Source organism: Leptonotus elevatus, chromosome 7, assembly GCF_054856555.1.
Source record: "Leptonotus elevatus isolate MCC_2025b chromosome 7, RoL_Lele_1.0, whole genome shotgun sequence".
NCBI classification, from domain to species: domain Eukaryota; kingdom Metazoa; phylum Chordata; class Actinopteri; order Syngnathiformes; family Syngnathidae; genus Leptonotus; species Leptonotus elevatus.
The window spans coordinates 21504023-21521591 of NC_141245.1; the positions used below are offsets into that span (position 1 = coordinate 21504023).

General features: G+C 41.1%; 3 protein-coding genes and 2 non-coding genes across 7 annotated transcripts; 1 reads left to right on the forward strand and 4 right to left on the reverse strand.

The window, feature by feature from the left end:
- Positions 1 to 1186: 1186 nt before the first annotated feature.
- Positions 1187 to 10442, reverse strand: tada2a (transcriptional adaptor 2A). Of its 2 annotated transcripts, XM_086081344.1 has the most exons (15): positions 10322 to 10442; positions 9200 to 9306; positions 9051 to 9110; positions 8556 to 8647; positions 8219 to 8376; positions 7439 to 7527; positions 7150 to 7222; positions 6825 to 6888; positions 6089 to 6132; positions 4858 to 4968; positions 3199 to 3270; positions 2972 to 3104; positions 2682 to 2725; positions 2435 to 2514; positions 1187 to 1619 (listed from the first exon to the last, which is right to left on the reverse strand). In XM_086081344.1, exons 1-15 carry the CDS (start codon positions 10344 to 10346, stop codon positions 1434 to 1436), a joined length of 1338 nt encoding a protein of 445 aa, XP_085937470.1. In that variant the 5' UTR covers positions 10347 to 10442; the 3' UTR covers positions 1187 to 1433. The 2 variants fall into 2 exon arrangements, with proteins under 2 accessions (XP_085937470.1, XP_085937471.1); XM_086081345.1 differs by lacking the exon at positions 9051 to 9110 and having other exon boundaries at positions 9179 to 9306.
- A 438-nt stretch (positions 10443 to 10880) lies between these two features.
- LOC147171511 (U1 spliceosomal RNA) lies at positions 10881 to 11044 on the reverse strand. Its single transcript, XR_015095666.1, has one exon. It is a non-coding gene; the product is annotated as a U1 spliceosomal RNA (small nuclear RNA).
- Positions 11045 to 11285: 241 nt separating this feature from the next.
- Positions 11286 to 14289, forward strand: LOC147171512 (uncharacterized). The gene is made up of 3 exons (XM_086080785.1): positions 11286 to 11439; positions 12064 to 12147; positions 13132 to 14289. The coding sequence occupies exons 2-3, from the start codon at positions 12078 to 12080 to the stop codon at positions 14100 to 14102; spliced, it is 1041 nt and encodes a 346-aa protein (XP_085936911.1). The 5' UTR covers positions 11286 to 11439; positions 12064 to 12077; the 3' UTR covers positions 14103 to 14289.
- Positions 13020 to 16297, reverse strand: LOC147171513 (uncharacterized). Of its 2 annotated transcripts, none has more exons than XM_086080783.1 (2): positions 15833 to 16297; positions 13020 to 15688 (listed from the first exon to the last, which is right to left on the reverse strand). In XM_086080783.1, the coding sequence occupies exons 1-2, from the start codon at positions 16260 to 16262 to the stop codon at positions 14679 to 14681; spliced, it is 1440 nt and encodes a 479-aa protein (XP_085936909.1). In that variant the 5' UTR covers positions 16263 to 16297; the 3' UTR covers positions 13020 to 14678. The 2 variants fall into 2 exon arrangements, with proteins under 2 accessions (XP_085936909.1, XP_085936910.1); XM_086080784.1 differs by having other exon boundaries at positions 15829 to 16297.
- Positions 16298 to 16784: 487 nt separating this feature from the next.
- LOC147171514 (U2 spliceosomal RNA) lies at positions 16785 to 16975 on the reverse strand. Its single transcript, XR_015095698.1, has one exon. It is a non-coding gene; the product is annotated as a U2 spliceosomal RNA (small nuclear RNA).
- Positions 16976 to 17569: the final 594 nt, after the last annotated feature.

Consider the following 17569-nt stretch of genomic DNA (forward strand, 5'->3'; position numbering starts at 1 on the left):
CAAATGAGTATCATGCATGTATTAAAGAAAAAACTAAAATATAACTACAAATAAACAAAAACCATTATTATACAAGTGTAAAAATGTCAGATGCATTCTGGGCGATGACGGCGGCCGTCGCCATGACGACTAGCACCTGCAGCCAGTCACGCCAGCTGACATTTAATTGACCTTGACACTCCCAACGACAGTCACGTGACCGCTCATCCAAGGTACGTCCAATCACATCCATGACATTCTGCTTTTGCAACGGTGCACAACTGAGATCTTCAAAGCATTACAAATAATAGTTTAAGTTGAGGTCGCCACTCTTTAACAGTTGCGTAGTGTGCCAGGGAAAGGTTGACTTTTAACCTCCCCCCCCCAACATACACAGTGACAAGATTGTTGCCATGGTGATAGACAAATATGATCACTGACTAGATGCACTACACACTGGAGGGCACGGGTGGGGGTGGGGGGAAGGCTCTTCTCCTCCAGCTTGGGCGTCAATCTGGTGCACGCATGTACACCGGTGAAAAAAATATTATTTATTTTATTTTAATTTTTTGGAGAGCCAAAATCAAGTGTCAAATGTTGGGGCTGATGGAAAAAAAAAATGGAGCTATGAAGTAAATGCTACATTAAATATAGTGAATATTCCCATGGAAATTTACTTTAAAGTTTCTATCCCTATTAAGAACCCATCTTTAATTTTGTAAATTCCTATTCATTCCGATGGAAGGTTTCGTGTTTGGAATATTTCCAAAATTCCTTAGCTACATTTTTAAGGGAAATTTACCAGACACAAATCTGCCCGAAAGTACCACCGCTATTTAGGAGTCAAACTTCAATGGTGTAAATTCCCAACAAAACAATTCTTATCATTTCAAAGCAAAGTTTGCATTTTTTAATATTTCTAAAATTCTAAAACTCAACTTCCCATACATTTTTCACATCTACTATGAGCTAACCTACTATTTTGTAAATTCCTGTTTTTTTCCTCATGTATTCACATGGAAAGCTTCCAATTTGGAATATTTACAACATTCCAATTCACAGGAATGATCATGGAACCTCTTCTCCATCTTTAATTTAGTCAATTCCGAATCAATTAATTCCATAACAGTTTCCAATTTGGAACACTTCAAAAATTCCGCACCTTAAACTTCCCAGAGGAATTTTCCACCTCTATTGAGAGCTAGCATTCAATTGAGTCAATTCCTGTTTTATTTCTGTGTTTCCATAAACTCCCATCCAAACTTGGCATGAAAATTGACCGTGAACATCGGGGAAATGTCACAGCCTTTCGCGAGCCGAGTGTTCACGGTTGAGCTTTCAGAGCTTTTGACAGTCCCAAGTTGAAGTCCGCCTGTTGAAATGACACTTAGCGCACATTGTATGTCGCGGTGATCATGTATGATAGAGAAGAGGCGGCGCACGCGTGTGCGCCGCTAGGCCTTCGTGATGCAACCCTCCTTGATGAGGAAGTCGTAGATCTTGCGCGTCTTGTTGACGTCGATCTTGATGAGCGCTCGCGCCTGAGCCAGTCGCAGGCCGCCTTGACGCCGGCACTCGTTCAGCAGGGCCTGCTTGTACTCCAGGTACGCGCCGGGCACCAAGCGCACCACCTGGCACAACTGCACGCAAGACAACAGCGTCCAAGGAATGTTCACAACATCCGATGGCACCTTTTAAAACTTGCTTGTGGAATCCTAACCTCGACGCGAAACTTCGGTTGAATGGTTTTCAAAAGTCGTCTTTGATTCATTGTTCGGCCCTCGTAGAAAGCATACTGTTAAAGCCTAACACTTGCTGAAACTCTGGCTTGATCCGACAACAAAAGTCTGTTTAGAACCTTAACTCTATATTGAAATCCTAACCCTTTTTTAAAACCCAAACATTGGCTAAAAACCCTAATGCGAAACCCTAAACCCTGCTTGAAACACAAACCCTAGAAACCCCAACCCTGCCTAATTTAGGCCATGAAACCCTAGCCCTGGCATGAAACCCTCAAATGAAAAACTAACCCTGTCTTCAAATCCTAACCCGGGCAATAAGTTGCTAATTTGAAACTTTAAGTCAGGCGTGAAATACAAATTTAAAACCCTAATCGTTTGTTAAAACCCAAAGTCAGGCTGCAAATCCTAATTTGAAACATCAAACCTGTCTTGAAAAGTAAACCCCGGCTCAAAAACATAACTGTCTTGAAATCCTGATTTGAAACCCTAATCAAAAGTTTAAAACGCTACGTTGAAGCCCAAACACAGAATTGAAACCCTACTTTGAAACCATAATTTTGCTCGAATCCTAACCCTTGCTTTAAACCCAGCCTTGACACCACACCTCGACTTGAAACCCTATCCTTATTCTGTAACCCAAGCTTGACACCCTAATTGGAAATCCTAACCCTAGCTTGAAACCCTATTTTTTTTTTTCATATCAGCCTGTGTACCTCTTTCTCTCGCTCGTTGAGCTTCTCTGTACCAGGCAGTCCGGTCAGGTTGAGGGGAGGCGCGCTCCTTCTGCCTGTTGCTATGGAGACACACACACACACGCACAACACAACACAACACAACACAATGAGACCTCTACACAGCACGCTTGGTCGCTTGGGTTTTATAATCCGCGCGACCGCTCCTCTCGCCAGTTACTCGTCACATTCAACACAATAGACATAAACAACTCCAAATAGCCGCTACCTGACGTCGTGATGGCGGCGACAGCCGGTGTGATGCCAGCATCTCTGCAGTCGGGAGATTAAAAGTGACACTATTAATAAACGCCGCACACCGCAGAGAGAGTCACAGTCGATTGGATCAAACAGAGAAAAAGGACTGGGATGGGAAAGTAAACGAGGCTTGTTTTGAAGGCTAAAAATACAAAATGGCGGCCAGCGCACACGCGCACGCGCTGTGTGTGTGTGTGTGTGTGTGTGTGTGTGTGTGTGTGTGTGTGTGTGTGTGTGTGTGTGTGTGTGTGTGTGTCTTACATGGCGGCCTGCTTGCTGAGCCACTGCTGGCACGCTCGTCCGTCCTGGATGTACTGCAACACGTCACACAGCATGGTCCTCTTGCGGCGCTCGTCCTCGCGCATACGCTTGGCGCGTTCGTACACTTTGGCGCCTGATCGATGCAAAAAAAAACAAAAAAAACATCAGCACTCATTTCAACGCTAGTCGCAACGAGCGGGCCCAGATGCGGCCGGTCTGGCACTCACTGCAGAAAGATTTGATCCCGGCTTTGCGGTACTCCTGCAGCCTGCGGATCTCCCGCCGCAGCTCAAACTCCACTAGAAGAAGAAAAAACACAACATGTATAGAATATGCAATGGATTCAAGGTAAAAGTACAGCCATGCGGTCATGCGAGGGGTCCCGAAAATGTGTTTTCATCACGTTAAAACATGCACATTTTCAAAATTTGGTGCATTACATCAGAATGCAATTTATGACAAAATTGCGTGAATAGATTTGAGCTGCTGCTAAACTAGAATGTGTGGATAGGGCTGTCAAAATTAGTGAGTTAATTTTAAGTTAATTAACAGTTCCATTAACGCCACTGATTTTTTTTAATGCGCGAGGAAAGCCTGTACTGAGAGAATTCCAGTCGCAACGCAGCAAATTTAATAATAATGCATATATTTGTGGAGACTGGGGTCAAGTTGTATTTTACAATTTGAAAAATGTGCAGAATTTCACAAGTTACTTCATGTTAAAGATTAGATAGCTCTTAATATGAAAGGAAACATGCACTGAGCTCTCACCAATGGCTTACAAATGTAAATATGCCATCTAGCGGCACAAAAATGACACAAATCAATATCCCACTTTTTTACTAATTTTAAGTCAATTTTATGAATTATCATGAAATTACTGTACCAATTACTAAAAGATGCAGCCATTTTAAAAATTTGTTTAACATTTTTTCCCCATTTTTATGTTAACAAGAATATGAAAACTTAAAAAAAAAATTGTGTACATTTAGAACAGTTAACTATTGAGGTCATGTAATTAACTCATTCACTGCCATTGACGGTTATTGATGTCAAAAAATAATATTTCTGTTAGTTTAACTTTTTTTTTTACACTTTTGTTAACAAGAGTATGAAAACCTAGGATTTGTTTTTATTGTACATTTAGAACAGATATAAAATTCATGATTAATCGTGAGTTAACTATTGAAGTTATCCCGAGTTAACTCACGATTAATCACAAATTTTATATCAGTTCTAAATGTACAATTAAAAAAGGTAGGTTTTCATACTCTTGTTAAAACATGTAAAAAAAAGTTTAAAAAAGTTAAACTAATAGAAATAGTTAAAATGAATATTTGACGTCTATAACCATCAATGGCAGTGAATGAGTTAATTACGATTAAAAAATGTAATTGCCTGACACCCCATGCTGTGGAATTAATTGAATTGGTGAAATGTAGAATTTGAGACTTGGAAAAGGAAAGTAAAAGGGAGTAAAGGTGTAAAATATATTTCAATTTGGAAACAGGATGTACGCAATGTGAAAAGTGTGGAATTTTAGGAATGCAGAAAACTGTTCCTGAGATGTCCTGCATGAGCTGAACACTTTGGAATAGGATAACTTTTTCTTTGAAAAGTGGAAAATCGTTCCTAATTGGTCTGAGTTTGGTTAATCAACAATTAATCAAAAACTAATTACTTCCGAATTATTTTGATAATCAATTTATCGTTTTAAAAAATGCATAAAACAAAATGTTCCAAATACTAAGCCTTTAAACACTAAACTAGGTGCCCTAGATTGAATCAGTTGAGAAATGAGAAAGCAGAAGTGCAGAAAAAAACCAATGTGGAATAATAAAAATAATAAAATTTTGGGATGATGATCAGAGAGATGAGATACAGACGCGCATGACTCTCGATAAATTTGTCGTGTTCAACAGGTCCGGTGACTCGGGCGAATCGTCTCATGATGTCATAGAGATCCTGAACCTCCTTCGGGTAGCAATGCTCCAAGACTGTGAGAGAGGAAATGTGAGAGAGCGGCGTGAGAAGTGATGTCACGCTCCTCAGGAATGAAGGTCACAACAATCAGCCAGAAAGAAAACACACTTCTTTTTGAATTGTAGCTGCAAAAATGTCAGGAATAGCCTGCTAGAACACCTCAAGTTTATGTGGGGTTAATTAGAAGCATTTTAACTCATTCACTGCCATTGACGGTTATAGATGTCAAATATTCATTTTAACTATTTCTATCAGTTTAACTATTTTTTTACACTTTTGTTAACAAGAGTATGAAAACCTAGATTTTTTTATTGTACATTTAGAACAGATATAAAAATTTTGATTAAGCGCGAGTTAACTTGTGAAGTCATACAATTAATTACAATTAAAAATTGTAATTGCCTAACACAAATGTTTTAATAATCTTTTATTTTTAAATCGCGCCAGGCGATTACAATTTTTAATTGTAATTAATCGCATAACTTCAATAGTTAACTCTCGATTAATCATACATTTTATATCTGTTCCAAATGCACAATAAAAAATTTTTTTCTAGGTTTTCATACTCTTGTTAACAAAAGTGGAAAAAAATGTAAACTAACAGAAATAGTTCAAATTAATTTTTGACGTCAATAGCCGTCAATGGCAGTGAATGAGTTAAATGGAGGCATCATGATCTTAGCGTGTGGCACATTGGCCACCTCGGAGCTCGTTTGTCTCCAAACTGAAGAACACAGTAGAGGAAAGCTGCTGAGGGGGCGTGAGAGAGGAGGTGTGTGTGCCTCTCAGGTTCGGGTATAAACACACACGAGCGCGCACACGAGCGCGCACACAATCTGACAGTCTCCATGACGACCGTTCAGCAGCTCGCCAGCTAGCGCGACTTGTCTTGTGTCTCCAGAGGGCTGCGAGAGATAAGGAGTGATGCGGAAATTTTGGGGGGGGCCACATGAATAAATCATAAGCGCACAACTTCAACCTCTGCCGACCAATCGCAGCAACAGGTGGCGTGGACGCGTCGCGTCTTACAGGCACCGTGCGACATCATGCGTTGACTAATTTACCCTGCGGCTGTTAGCTTGTAGCCATAGCAACCGTGTGTGTGTACGCGAAGTGAGTCAGAGGTCAACTCACTCTGGAATTTGCGCATGTTGATGAGTCCGTGATCGCGAATAATCCTGGGGGAGGAAAAAAAGATGGAATTCTGTCATTGTAGAATGTCATGAACAAATAAATTCAACCAAAACAGCAGTAATATGTTGACTAGGTTGTTTGTAGTTGTTTTGCACAAGAAGAATTGAATGCCGCAAATTAAATCATTAATTCTGCTTAACTCATTCACTGCCATTGAGGCCTATAAACGTAAAAAAAGAAACTGACGCCCCGAATTTTATATATTTATTTTTTATTCATTCACTGCCATTGACGGCTATAAACGTCAATTAAAAATATATATATTAGTTTAACATTTTTTCCCCCACTTTTGTTATCAAGAGTATGAAAAGCCAAAATTTTTTTATTGTACATTTAGAACCGATATAAAATTTGCGATTAATCGTGAGTTAACTAGTGAAATCATGCGATTAATTACAATTAAAAAATGTAATCGCCTCTTGCCCCTAATTTTTAATCATCTTAAAAAAAAAAAAATGAATTTATGGCAGTGAATGAGTTAAAAAAAAAAAACGTGTTGCGACCAGATATACCGTATATAACATAAGTTCGCCGTCACTCACTTGTGGATCATGAGGTTAGAGGAGACGCAAGTAGCAGGGTTTAGAAATTTGTTATTGATGCATGGATATTGAAAAAAAAAAAAAAAGATACCAAGGATGCCACCTGGTGACAAACTGGCATCCTGCCAACCTACTTCTTCCTTCGTTGTCGCTCCTTTAATCTTGAATGGTAAATATCCACCACAGCCAGCTTGAGTGCTGAAACACAATCAAATCATTTGATCGTATCCAAATATCATGTGCAAAGATGTCGGTAACGCGTGACTCTACATGTTCAAACCAAGTAATCCGATTACAGTGACTCTTCAAATGCCCCTGACAGTGACTTTGAAGAATGCAGGAGAATCGCCGTGCATTGAAAGTACACGTAAGAAATTAGCTATATGCCCCTAAATTGCTTTTCCAAGGTAACCGCGGCAACGCTGCATGCGTGGTTGAGCCTCTACGAGCGCTACCCACCGCGCAGGATGTCTGAGTCATCGTCCACAAAGTCGATGTCTTTCAGATCCCATTCGGCGTAGTTGTCAAACTCCTGCGTTTCCAGAGAGAGAGAAGTCATTATTAGTATTTTTACAATGAGTGGAGCGTGCAGCTGATTTTTCATCTGGATTGACGCGGACATATTTGACAATAATGTCAGAGTGAAAAGTAAATGTTAGGATGAGTCTTTGCCTCGTGTGAGTCACTCAATCAATTGGACTTCATTCGGAGTCATGTGGTGATAAAAACAAGTTCCTTTCTTGCTCACCTCCATGAAGTCAGCTCTGGCCGGCATGTATCCCGCCATGTCCCTGGACAGCACCGAGTCAAACGTGGGCCGAGGCGGGTCTTCGGTCGCTGTCGGATTAAATAATATTAGTATTACTTTCACGGCGCTTATTAGGGCTGAGTTTTAAAAATCGAATAATCGATATTGAATCGATCTTTCTTTTCGGGCCTGATATTGATTCATAAAACGATGAATCAATTATTTTAATATCTATTTTTCCCATCAATTCTTAAGAAAGTACAATTTTAAAGGCTGAGGGTTTTTTTTGGGGGGGGCGTGTTATTTGACTGTTTTCTTGACATTTACTGTTCACATGAATTTAAAAGTATTTTCTTACATTTATGAAAGACCTGACTTATTGTATTTAAAGACAATTCAGAATATTTTAAATTTATATTTACAATTACTGAATTAGATTTATGAAAATATTCTCATCTCATCCTTGCTGATGCCAGTTTGTGTAACTCTTAAGTGATTATAACCCTAAATCAGTTAACCAGTTACTTTCGCCGCAAAATTTTATTTGGAATTTAAAGCTACTGAACGCTGAAAATTGAATTTCGAATCATTACTGCCGCCTGTGGCCAGAAAATGAAACTGCAGTTTCCCTTCTTCACATACAAAACGAGCAGATGATGTCACATTCGCAGACAAGAGGGGGGGGGGGGGATTCTAGCCCGAATCCAATCTGAAAACTATTGGCCAAAGACTCGCGGGAGTTTACCGCCCCCTAAAAAGCAGTGGTGCGGTGTCACTGACGTTTAAACGGAATGGCGCCGTCCGCGAAGCGAGCGTCTTTGGTCTTGCGCAGACTGAGCAGCGTGGAGGAAAAGAGAGGATTGTTGATGAAGTTCTTCATGTAGTGAGTCTCGCACTCCTCCTTGCTTTTGCTGCGCATCTGGTAGGCCACGTCCTGCCTGGCGAGTACACGCACATCAACAATAGTCAAAAGAAGGAAAACCAAACGTGTGTATTTCATGTGCGTGTTTTGGAAAGCTGACAAAACGTTTCTCCGTAAATTGCATCCTTCGCCATCTTCTCATATCTTGAACTTCCCTAACCACTCTTCATCAATAATTATCAATACTTTACTGACCAGTTGCCAAAGCCACAATCCATCACGGCTTCAAGCAGAGCCATCTCTTCCTGCGCCGTCCAGCTGGGCTCCAGAACAGGGAAGTCGGACGTCTGGATAAACAACATTGAACAAGACTCAAACTGATCCGTGTTGATTATTTCGAATGTATTGATTTCTATTGAGCAACGTGGCGGTTGTCATGAGTAACTGCTGAGAGGAGCAACAGCACTGGTTTTGACTTCTTTTTTTTTTCAGCTCACGCAAATTATTGGAAACACATAAACACTACTAAAACACTCCTGAAATATTTAAACACGACTGAAACACAAAGAAAATGCTCATCGTTTTAGTTGTGTGTGTGTGAGCAAAAAAATTTTTCAGTGATGTGCGTTAGGGCTTTTCAATAGATTGTATGAGTGTAGCAAGAGCATCTTAGTAGTGCGTGTAAAAAAGTTTCAGTAGTGTGAGAGAAGTCATCCAGAATTCTGTCCTTGACGGTCCCTCCAAATTTACCATGATTTCATACTTGTGATCACTTTGATGTTTCTTGTATTCGAAGCCTCTAGTGAAACACTGGGGGGGAAAAAATAGAAAGAGAGGCCATATAAGGGGTTATTAGGCATCCAGAAGAATTTCTTTACCTGGAGTGGACAAATTGTCACCTGGAGGCAAAGCAGGAAAGGTGAAGGTCCACATTCCGCACACTTGATGTAAGGCTCGGTGAGGTACGACGAGCAGCCTCTGCATGGCGGCTTATCGAAGGGGTCGTCTGAAGGGAGCATGTTGTAAAAAAAATTACAACAAAAGTTAGTTGGCGGTCAAAGTGGGCATACTACAGTTTAATAAATCATAACTACAATAATGTAATGACAATCATTTTATTAAAATAAACTATTATAGTTGTTGCATTCATTTAGCTGTTTTCCCACAAATATTGGTCAATTAACATATTTTCTTTTTTTTGGGCTCATTTAACTAAATAATGCGTTAATGGCGTTAGAGTTCAAATGTAAACAAAATAAAAGTTAATAACGTTTTTTTTTAATATTCTCGTAGTCATCAAATAATTGGTAATACTATTAGATGAATTCTAAATAATATAATAAAAATGAACATGATTATTTTCTTATAATACTTTTAGGGGGGGGGGGTACACCAGCAAGTACAAAAACAACAGAAACTAAATCAAGAATTAATAAACAAAACAAAACAAGCAAACAATGGATATATTGGTCACATAGGCACGAATACATAAAAGATTTTGTTGCCCTGCCTCAAAATTTAGAGCCAAAATGCCACCCTTTTAGGGCACTCTGGAGCTCGGCCACATTCATTGCACGAACGATGCAGCTTGTCTATCCGTTTTATAAATAAAATGCCACAATATTTACAAGGAATAAAATCCAATAAGATTATTGTTTGTGGAATTTCTTTCTTTTCTACACCATGAAGCAACTGCGCTTTTAGGCTAACAGTCTGGAGACGCTTGCAGTTCTCCAAGGAAACACGACGAGCTACTAGCGAGCTGCGCTAAGGCTAACCAACAGAGCAGCCTCGAATACCACCACATAATTTCGAAAACATATATCATTTATACAACAAATTAAGAGTAACAAATTTGGTTTTAACGACACGCTTTCCACTAAAACATAGCTACGCAATATCAAACAAATTCAGTTGTATATCGCCGTACGATAATGCTAGCATAATAATGCTAACTCGGTTGTTGTGCAATGTAACGACCACAAAACGGTTAACATGACTCGGACAACAATTTAACCTACTTGCGAAAGAAGAAAGATGGTCCATGTGACTTTGCTGAGGGGAGGTTAAATTACACTGAAAAGAATATGTGAGGCGAAATCGTTTTTTCTCGACTCGACACGTCGCCCTGTTGTTGGGTTCTTCAGTCCAAACTAGTAGAACACAGATCGCGAGATGTAACATAAAATTGTGGTATTTTTCGGGTTGACCACCAGATGGTAGTCTTCTTTTTTCCCCATTTTAAAGAAGTAAGGAACATTACAGTTTTTATAGCTGTCAACACAGAGCCCACCAACGACAATAGTTATGTTTAGGCTTTGTTCGCATCTACAAACATAAACACCATTGCATAATAGATACATTAAACTTTTGTCTGAAGACACCAGCCAGCCACAAATATTTTTCATTTTACTTTTATATACTCCACAAGAATACATGGTATATACATAGTATTACGTACAAGGAAAAAAAAAATTATAATCCCGCTTGGAGAAACTAAAAAAATGTATACAGGTACAAATAACCATCTGTTTATGCATCTAATAGATATGAGCCTTCACTTGCTTTTAACATATTTATCAGGGGAGAGCGCGGACGCAGTCCCCCACTACCAGAAATTGTGCAGTCGAGATTCCCACATTTGGGGAATTCGCAGAGGTCAGCACAGCCGGAGTGCAATGGCTGAGCCTCACCCTGGGTGAACCACCTTCTTGATCATGGTATCTCCCCTGCCAGGTAAGTATGAGTTGTACAGATCACCAACGCTCAAGTCTTTAGCAGACGCGCCATCCTCAGTCACGGTTTTATCCGCTGAACACACATACACGCGCTAAATCGATGAGGAAAAACTCGTATAACAGTTTAATTAGTACATTTGAGCCATTACATTAGCTGAACCATGATAAATAGTTTTTTTTTTAAATGTTAAAAGGATTCCCATAATGCATTACACACACAAACCGGATATGCGTAAACACCGGGATCTCAACTTCCGGTCCTTCATATTTGCCGAAAAGCACATTTGCCGACAAGAAAACTGCAACACGAAAAAAAATAAAAATAAAAGTGGGTACGCATTTTTCCACGAGAAATCTGAGAAAGGGCTATCCACCCTCAAAATCCATCGACAAGTACGAAGGTAAGTAAAGAACTGCTAACTCTGAACACGTTCAGTTCCCCACTCTGGTGGCTTCTTGTTGTCGTTGCAGCACTTTTGTGCATAAGCCGTTGTTCACATCCCTCTATAGGATTGTCCCTTGTAGGGCGATTTGGTTTGCAGCAGTTCACAGCGGCATACAACAACTCAGTCACATATATATCAGAATAATAGTAGTAACAAACTGCGCTAGCCCTTAACTGCTGTATCGTCAACACACTACAACAGCGCTGCCTAGCGGTCACATTCGTAACAATACAGCACAGCTGGGTTGCTGCAAACTTTGTTTGTGTTGAGTTGCTGGCCCCAGGAGTGCTGTTTAGTGCCATTTCTATAAAAAGTACGGTAATTTAATTTGAGAGTAACAGAAGGCAATTTCTACCATTAGTCTGAATCGACTTTGATTATATGTGCAGGAGCCTTGACCCACTTGTTTTTCCTTCCGTAAAATTTCAGCTAATCCATTAAACTATACTTCGCACAAACTGCCCTGATCAGCTAGCAGGTAAACCTGTGGTGATGCTCAAGTGCCCTCCCTTTTGGGTTCCGACCTCGATGAGTGCCCTTTTTGTGTGATACCTAATGTGATTACATTCTTCCATCCAGAGCCTGTGAGTGATATGGCGGTGCAAAAGTCAACAGCAGCTGGCAAGAGTGGTCTCCGGTCCACATTGTACCAGGCTCATTCAGGTGACAGCATACTTGAATTTAGTTCACTATGTCGCTTCAGTATAATATCTGTTTTTTCTTTTTAACCAACGTAAGTGTTTCAGATTTCCACTGCAGCATGGTAATCACCTGAAACTCTTGTCGGTAAAAAGAAAAACAAATAGATCTGGACGTTGACGTCACGCATCCCAAAATGGGTGTTAGCGCCGCGATTTTGGCAGTATAGAAAACGCGTACCCTACTTTGAGTAAACTGCAAACGCCACACTTTAAAGTGGCAGTGAACCCCCCAAAAAATCTTGACAATAATATGTTCAATGCAGGCCTACTAGTCGAAATACGGGAATTCTGGTTAACATTGCGTTAGTGGAATATGAGTTAAGCAGGAAAATCCTGCAGTTTTTATCAATAATAGAAGGCGGCCATTTTGCCACTTGCTGTCGAGTGAAATTTACATCACGGTTGCTCAGTTAACAACCAATCACAGCTCAGCTTCAGAAAACAGGTGAGATGTGATTGGTTGTTGCCTGACCCGGAGCAACTGCGATGTCATCTTCAATCAACAGCAAGGGGAAGTCAACCTTAAACATTTCTTGACCATAATATGTTATATGTGACCTCACTACTCCGTAATATTACATTTTTGGAAAAGGAGTTATGCATCAAAATCCAGCCATTTTTTATTCATCTCAGGTAACGACCAATCACAGCTTAGCTTCAGAAAACAGGTGAGCTGTGATTGGTCGTTACCTGAGACCTGCGCGACTGTGATGTCATCTTCAGTCCACAGCAAGTGACAAAATGGCCGCCCCCTGAGATGGATAAAAACTTATTCCACAACTGTAATCTTAATCAAAATGTCATCAAAAAATAAGAAATGTTTTGTTTGCTAATTGTGGAACAAATTTTATTATTTTTTGCATTTTATTGGACAAACGGCAACATTTTGCATGCTTGCGAAACACAAATAACCAAGAAGGATGCTCTGTATCGTTTCTCTCTGTAGGACCTTTTCCTGACCCTGATTTCATGGCTGCTGGAGCCAAGCTACGCAAGGAAGAACCCCAGCCTCTCATAGCTCTTGTATTGGATGACTTGTCAGACATAGATCTGGTTCCATCTAGATTTGGCCCCGTCCCTCGTGAGTGTCCCATATCATACCTCTGTCCACCTAAAACATCCGGTGACCTCATCCTGCACCATTTGGCTCCTGAATTCCCAGCGCTTCCTCTTCCTCGGAGTCGGCATCTCGTCTCCAACTTGGACTTTGTTCCCACCCTGCGCCAGCAGTCGTACCTAGAATCCTTGAAAGTGTCACCACAAATGGCCGGCGAAATTGAGAAGGGAACCAGACAGCAATCCAAATGTCCAGCGTGGGCGTTGTTACGACAACCACGGTTAACCGACGGTCGCTTCCGAGAGGCGTGTGCCTCCTCGGGTCAGTGGCGTGAAGATCCGGAGGCTGCGGCAAAAGCCCTTGCGATCCAAATGATAAACGGGCCGAGCAAGAAAACCGCGGCAATGAAACGCAAACGAAGTGTGCGGATGAAATCGGAAGTGCTGGCAAGTTATGCTAATTTGAAGAGAGTTAACGTGCTACCTATTGGATTTGTTATCCCTCCGGAAGCACCACATCTTGGGGCCAGTTCAGACGGCAGGGTCTATGACCCCGGAGAGTCATCGCCGTTTGGACTCGTCGAAGCGAAAAGCACCATAAAACCCGATGCTTCACGGGTTGGATACCTGAAAATGGAAAATGGGAATGTCACGCTGAGACGGTCACATCGGTACTACTGGCAGGTCCAGGGACAATTAGCGGTAACCGGCTTGCGTTGGTGTGACTTTGTCACGGACACTCAGGAGATTTTGTACGTTGAGAGAATTTGGAGAGATGATGCTTTCATCCGCAAAATGAAGGATAAATTAGACATTTTCTACTACATCGCATACATGAATGAGTACTTGAAATCACACTGAACTTTTGTGACACTCTCACCGTGTATTGAAAATATTTTATCTTGATTTTTTCCCCCCCAAAGTGCATTTGCCGTGCTTTTCCACTTACCTGTCTTACTGGTAATATTGTAAATGTGATTTGCAATAAATGTTTGAGGTTTCATTTCAGATAATGGCAGTAGCGCCAAGGAACTTTTTAACCTTAATAAAATATTTTCATAACTCTTCTGATGAAACATGGACTTAAAACTAGTTGAATGGTACCCTTTTCATGGTCTGAGGGGGTCTGTCTCATTTTCACTGGCACTAAACAACGTTGAGGAGGATGGTAGGAACACTGCCACACAAAAAACTACAAATGTGCTGACTGCTTTATGGCATACGTCGCTTTCCCCATTTGTTACAAAGACGGAAGTCAATATGAATGTTGTGAGCTAAAAAAAAAATGACGCAATGCGCTTGTCCTCGTGAGAAAGGTGGTCTTCCTTCAGGCATAACGTTACCGACTTTCTCCATATGACGGCGCCATAATCAACGTAAGCTGAAAGTTCCTCAGTGTTGCTTTAATTATTTTACATTACATCCACTCTCCAGATTTCAATCATCTTCCAAAGACAAAGGTCCTTGGAAATTAACCATTACACAGCAGTTGTACCAGATTTGGTTGATAGTGCCTATTAAAGTGGGTGGTACAGGCGAGTCCCAGATATGATTTGATTTAATTCTGCCTACGACCCTCTCGGCCACTCTCCCGAGACGGCCGATGGCTTGTCTCTTCTCAGTATCCTCTCTTGTAAATTTGGCTGAACGCTTGAATGGCGGAATAATGAGTTTTGCCCCGATACCAGAGAGGAGATCCTCAATTTGAAAGCCTTTGTCGGCCAACACTTCATCACCCGGCTCGAGCAAGGTCAGGATTCCGCAGAGCTTTGTTATCTCCTTCACAGAGATGCTTCCAGCGTACAGGGGTGAGAAGAATGTCACTAAACCGTGGGGGGTGACTCCAATCAGTCCCTCCAGGGTCGTCCTGTTTGTGTAATGGGAGGACATTTCGGATCTCAAGGTGAGTGAAGACGCTGTTGCCACAGCAACCTCAGTGCAATGTAGTATCACGCGGACATTGGAACAGTGCTTTTTGAATTTTTCCGGCACGACTGACCTTATTTTCTCCCTACTCACCCAAAGAGGAATTGTCCCCAGTATGGAGAATAGGTAATTGGCCCAAGTGATGGTCACTTGGCTAACAATGGCCACGCTTGTCTGGAACATGTCAGCTATTAGCTGCTCCTTCATGCCAACAGCTACTCTCATACAGTACACGAGGAACTCATCAATCAGCGGCATGTTGCGAGAGGAGCTGGCTGTCGTGTCCCCAGTGGCGTCCTCGCCTACTCTCTCGGCTTCGCTCCAGTAAGTCAGTCGGGAGGCAGATGGTGCAATGTGTTCCCAAAAGATCTTGAACACACGCTCAGATGGAAATTTTGTGTAAAATCTCATCTGCGCATCTGACACGCAGTATCGATTGAAGAGAGTTGGTGGCGGCAAGACTGCTAGCTTCAATTTGGCTTGCAAGTGCTGGATGTAATCCGCTGCCTCATCTAGAACACCTGTGAAGTTGAGAGGACAAATAATTACAATAAACACAATAGCATAGACAGGTATAACACCGCAATATGAACTTCAGCACCATGACACATTTGACCACATGCCAGAAGGTAGAATTATATATTATATTATTATATCTTACCGACCCGCGCTAGGTGACGTTGCATAATCATGGTCCAGTTTAGTCATTTTAGCAATTCTTTCTTTCATTTCGTTTTCCAACGCCTGAAGAGAAAACTCTACACACTGCCGTTTGCGGCACGGACCCAACACATATTCCGTCGTAGGTGGTGTGTAGTTGTTCCAAAGGAAAAGGCTTGGAACAGTCTCGGGTTTCAAGCGTCGTACAGTTATCCCCAGCACGTAATCATCGGTAGTGAAATGCCTGCTGCAGACAAATGTGCTGCCCTTTCTGACAACAAAATGTGGTCCTTCCTCCCGCCTAACCGCTTGTATCCACTTCTGTTTTAGTTCAGTGTCGCTGGGAAATGCATGAAAGGAAAGGTATGGCTGCTTGAAAGCATTGGAAGAGCAGCCCGGTACGCTACAGTGGCATCTACTTTTAGATTGTGCCATTTTAAAGTCGCCGCACAGTGTACACCACACCGGAAGTCGCGATCCACAGCGATGATGTATTCCCGGCGAAACTCACTTCCTGTTTCTTTGTGAACATAATTTAGTAGTGCTGACATCTAGTGGTGTACCTCATACACTGTTTAGCGACACTTAATGTTGTTTTTGATTAGTCAGCCACGACTCCATCCATTACAGTTTTTCGCAAAATAAAAGCCATATTTCTACAAATTTTCCTTAAAGTAACATTTCTACTTTTGGTGTTTCCATTGTAGAGTGTTTGCCGAAGGAGAACATAAAAAAACACAAATTAAACGTGAGTGATTCTGTGATTTTATTCGTCCTCGCAGGGATACGCTTTCATTGACATCCATCCAACTAGGCACAAATATTTGGATAAATGTGAATATTTATATGAATAACGGTGAGCCACTATTACATTTACTAGAAAAATAGCTCCTACATAAACTAAAATGATCATCACGTCATAGTTGAACATTATCTCTTATTATTCTTTACAGTGAGAGGGGGTGCACCGTTCCTGGAAGTACTGCAGTACCAGGTCGATGCGTGGAGTGGACGGAGCAAGCCCCTATTCCATCTCCCAGTTCCAAAAATCAATTTAATATATGGTCCCCGGATAGGGGACGTATCAGATATTAAACTGATAAGAACAGATACTACACTTGATCTTAGCCAAAAGGCCGAGAAGCGATAACAACATACTGACACTGAGGAACATTTCATCCTCAACAGCACGAGCTATAGAAACGGTGACAATATGGAAAACGTAAAATAGCGACATAAACACACATTTGCAAGCAAGAAAACAACAGCCTCAGACATGTTAAGTGATAGTGAGTTCATATGTGTAATTTGCCAGGCATATAACTTAAACAAATGCCGACCAATTTCTGGGTACCGTCTGTCATGTGACCTACGGTGGTCCAATAGAAAAACAACAAGAAACTTATCGCTTTTAATGCCATCGCAATGTTCTTAACAAGTCTATATCCCAGTGAGTACTTTTCAAGAATATTACAGACGCATTACGAATCGTAATACGATAACTGTGTTCGCTGTTTTAGCAACATTTGACGAGTTTATTATTATTCAACAAAGTACTTCCCGTTTCCTGTTTATCAACTGACAAGTATTACTAGAGCGCCATTCCTGCGGTGGAGGTGAACTACACACACGTCATTGACTCGCAACAATCGCTTTGCAAATACGTCTATGAAGTAGATAATTTCTCTTTCCACGACCGAAATAAGAATATTAACACTTCAGCCCGTCAAATGGGTAGCGTT

What these genes read in the sequence shown, in the direction of transcription:
- tada2a (XM_086081344.1), bottom strand. Translation starts at nt 10,346, where the DNA reads ATGGACCATCTTTCTTCTTTCGCAA. An exon ending in CCATCTTTCTTCTTTCGCAA is followed by an intron (nt 9,307 to 10,321) that starts GTAGGTTAAATT and finishes TGCTCCCTTCAG; the next exon opens with ACGACCCCTTCGATAAGCCG. An exon ending in GATTGTGGCTTTGGCAACTG is followed by an intron (nt 8,377 to 8,555) that starts GTCAGTAAAGTA and finishes TGTACTCGCCAG; the next exon opens with GCAGGACGTGGCCTACCAGA.
- LOC147171512 (XM_086080785.1), top strand. Translation starts at nt 12,078, where the DNA reads ATGGCGGTGCAAAAGTCAACAGCAGCTGGCAAGAGTGGTCTCCGGTCC. An exon ending in ATTGTACCAGGCTCATTCAG is followed by an intron (nt 12,148 to 13,131) that starts GTGACAGCATAC and finishes TTCTCTCTGTAG; the next exon opens with GACCTTTTCCTGACCCTGAT.
- LOC147171513 (XM_086080783.1), bottom strand. Translation starts at nt 16,262, where the DNA reads ATGGCACAATCTAAAAGTAGATGCCACTGTAGCGTACCGGGCTGCTCT. An exon ending in TGCAACGTCACCTAGCGCGG is followed by an intron (nt 15,689 to 15,832) that starts GTCGGTAAGATA and finishes TCAACTTCACAG; the next exon opens with GTGTTCTAGATGAGGCAGCG.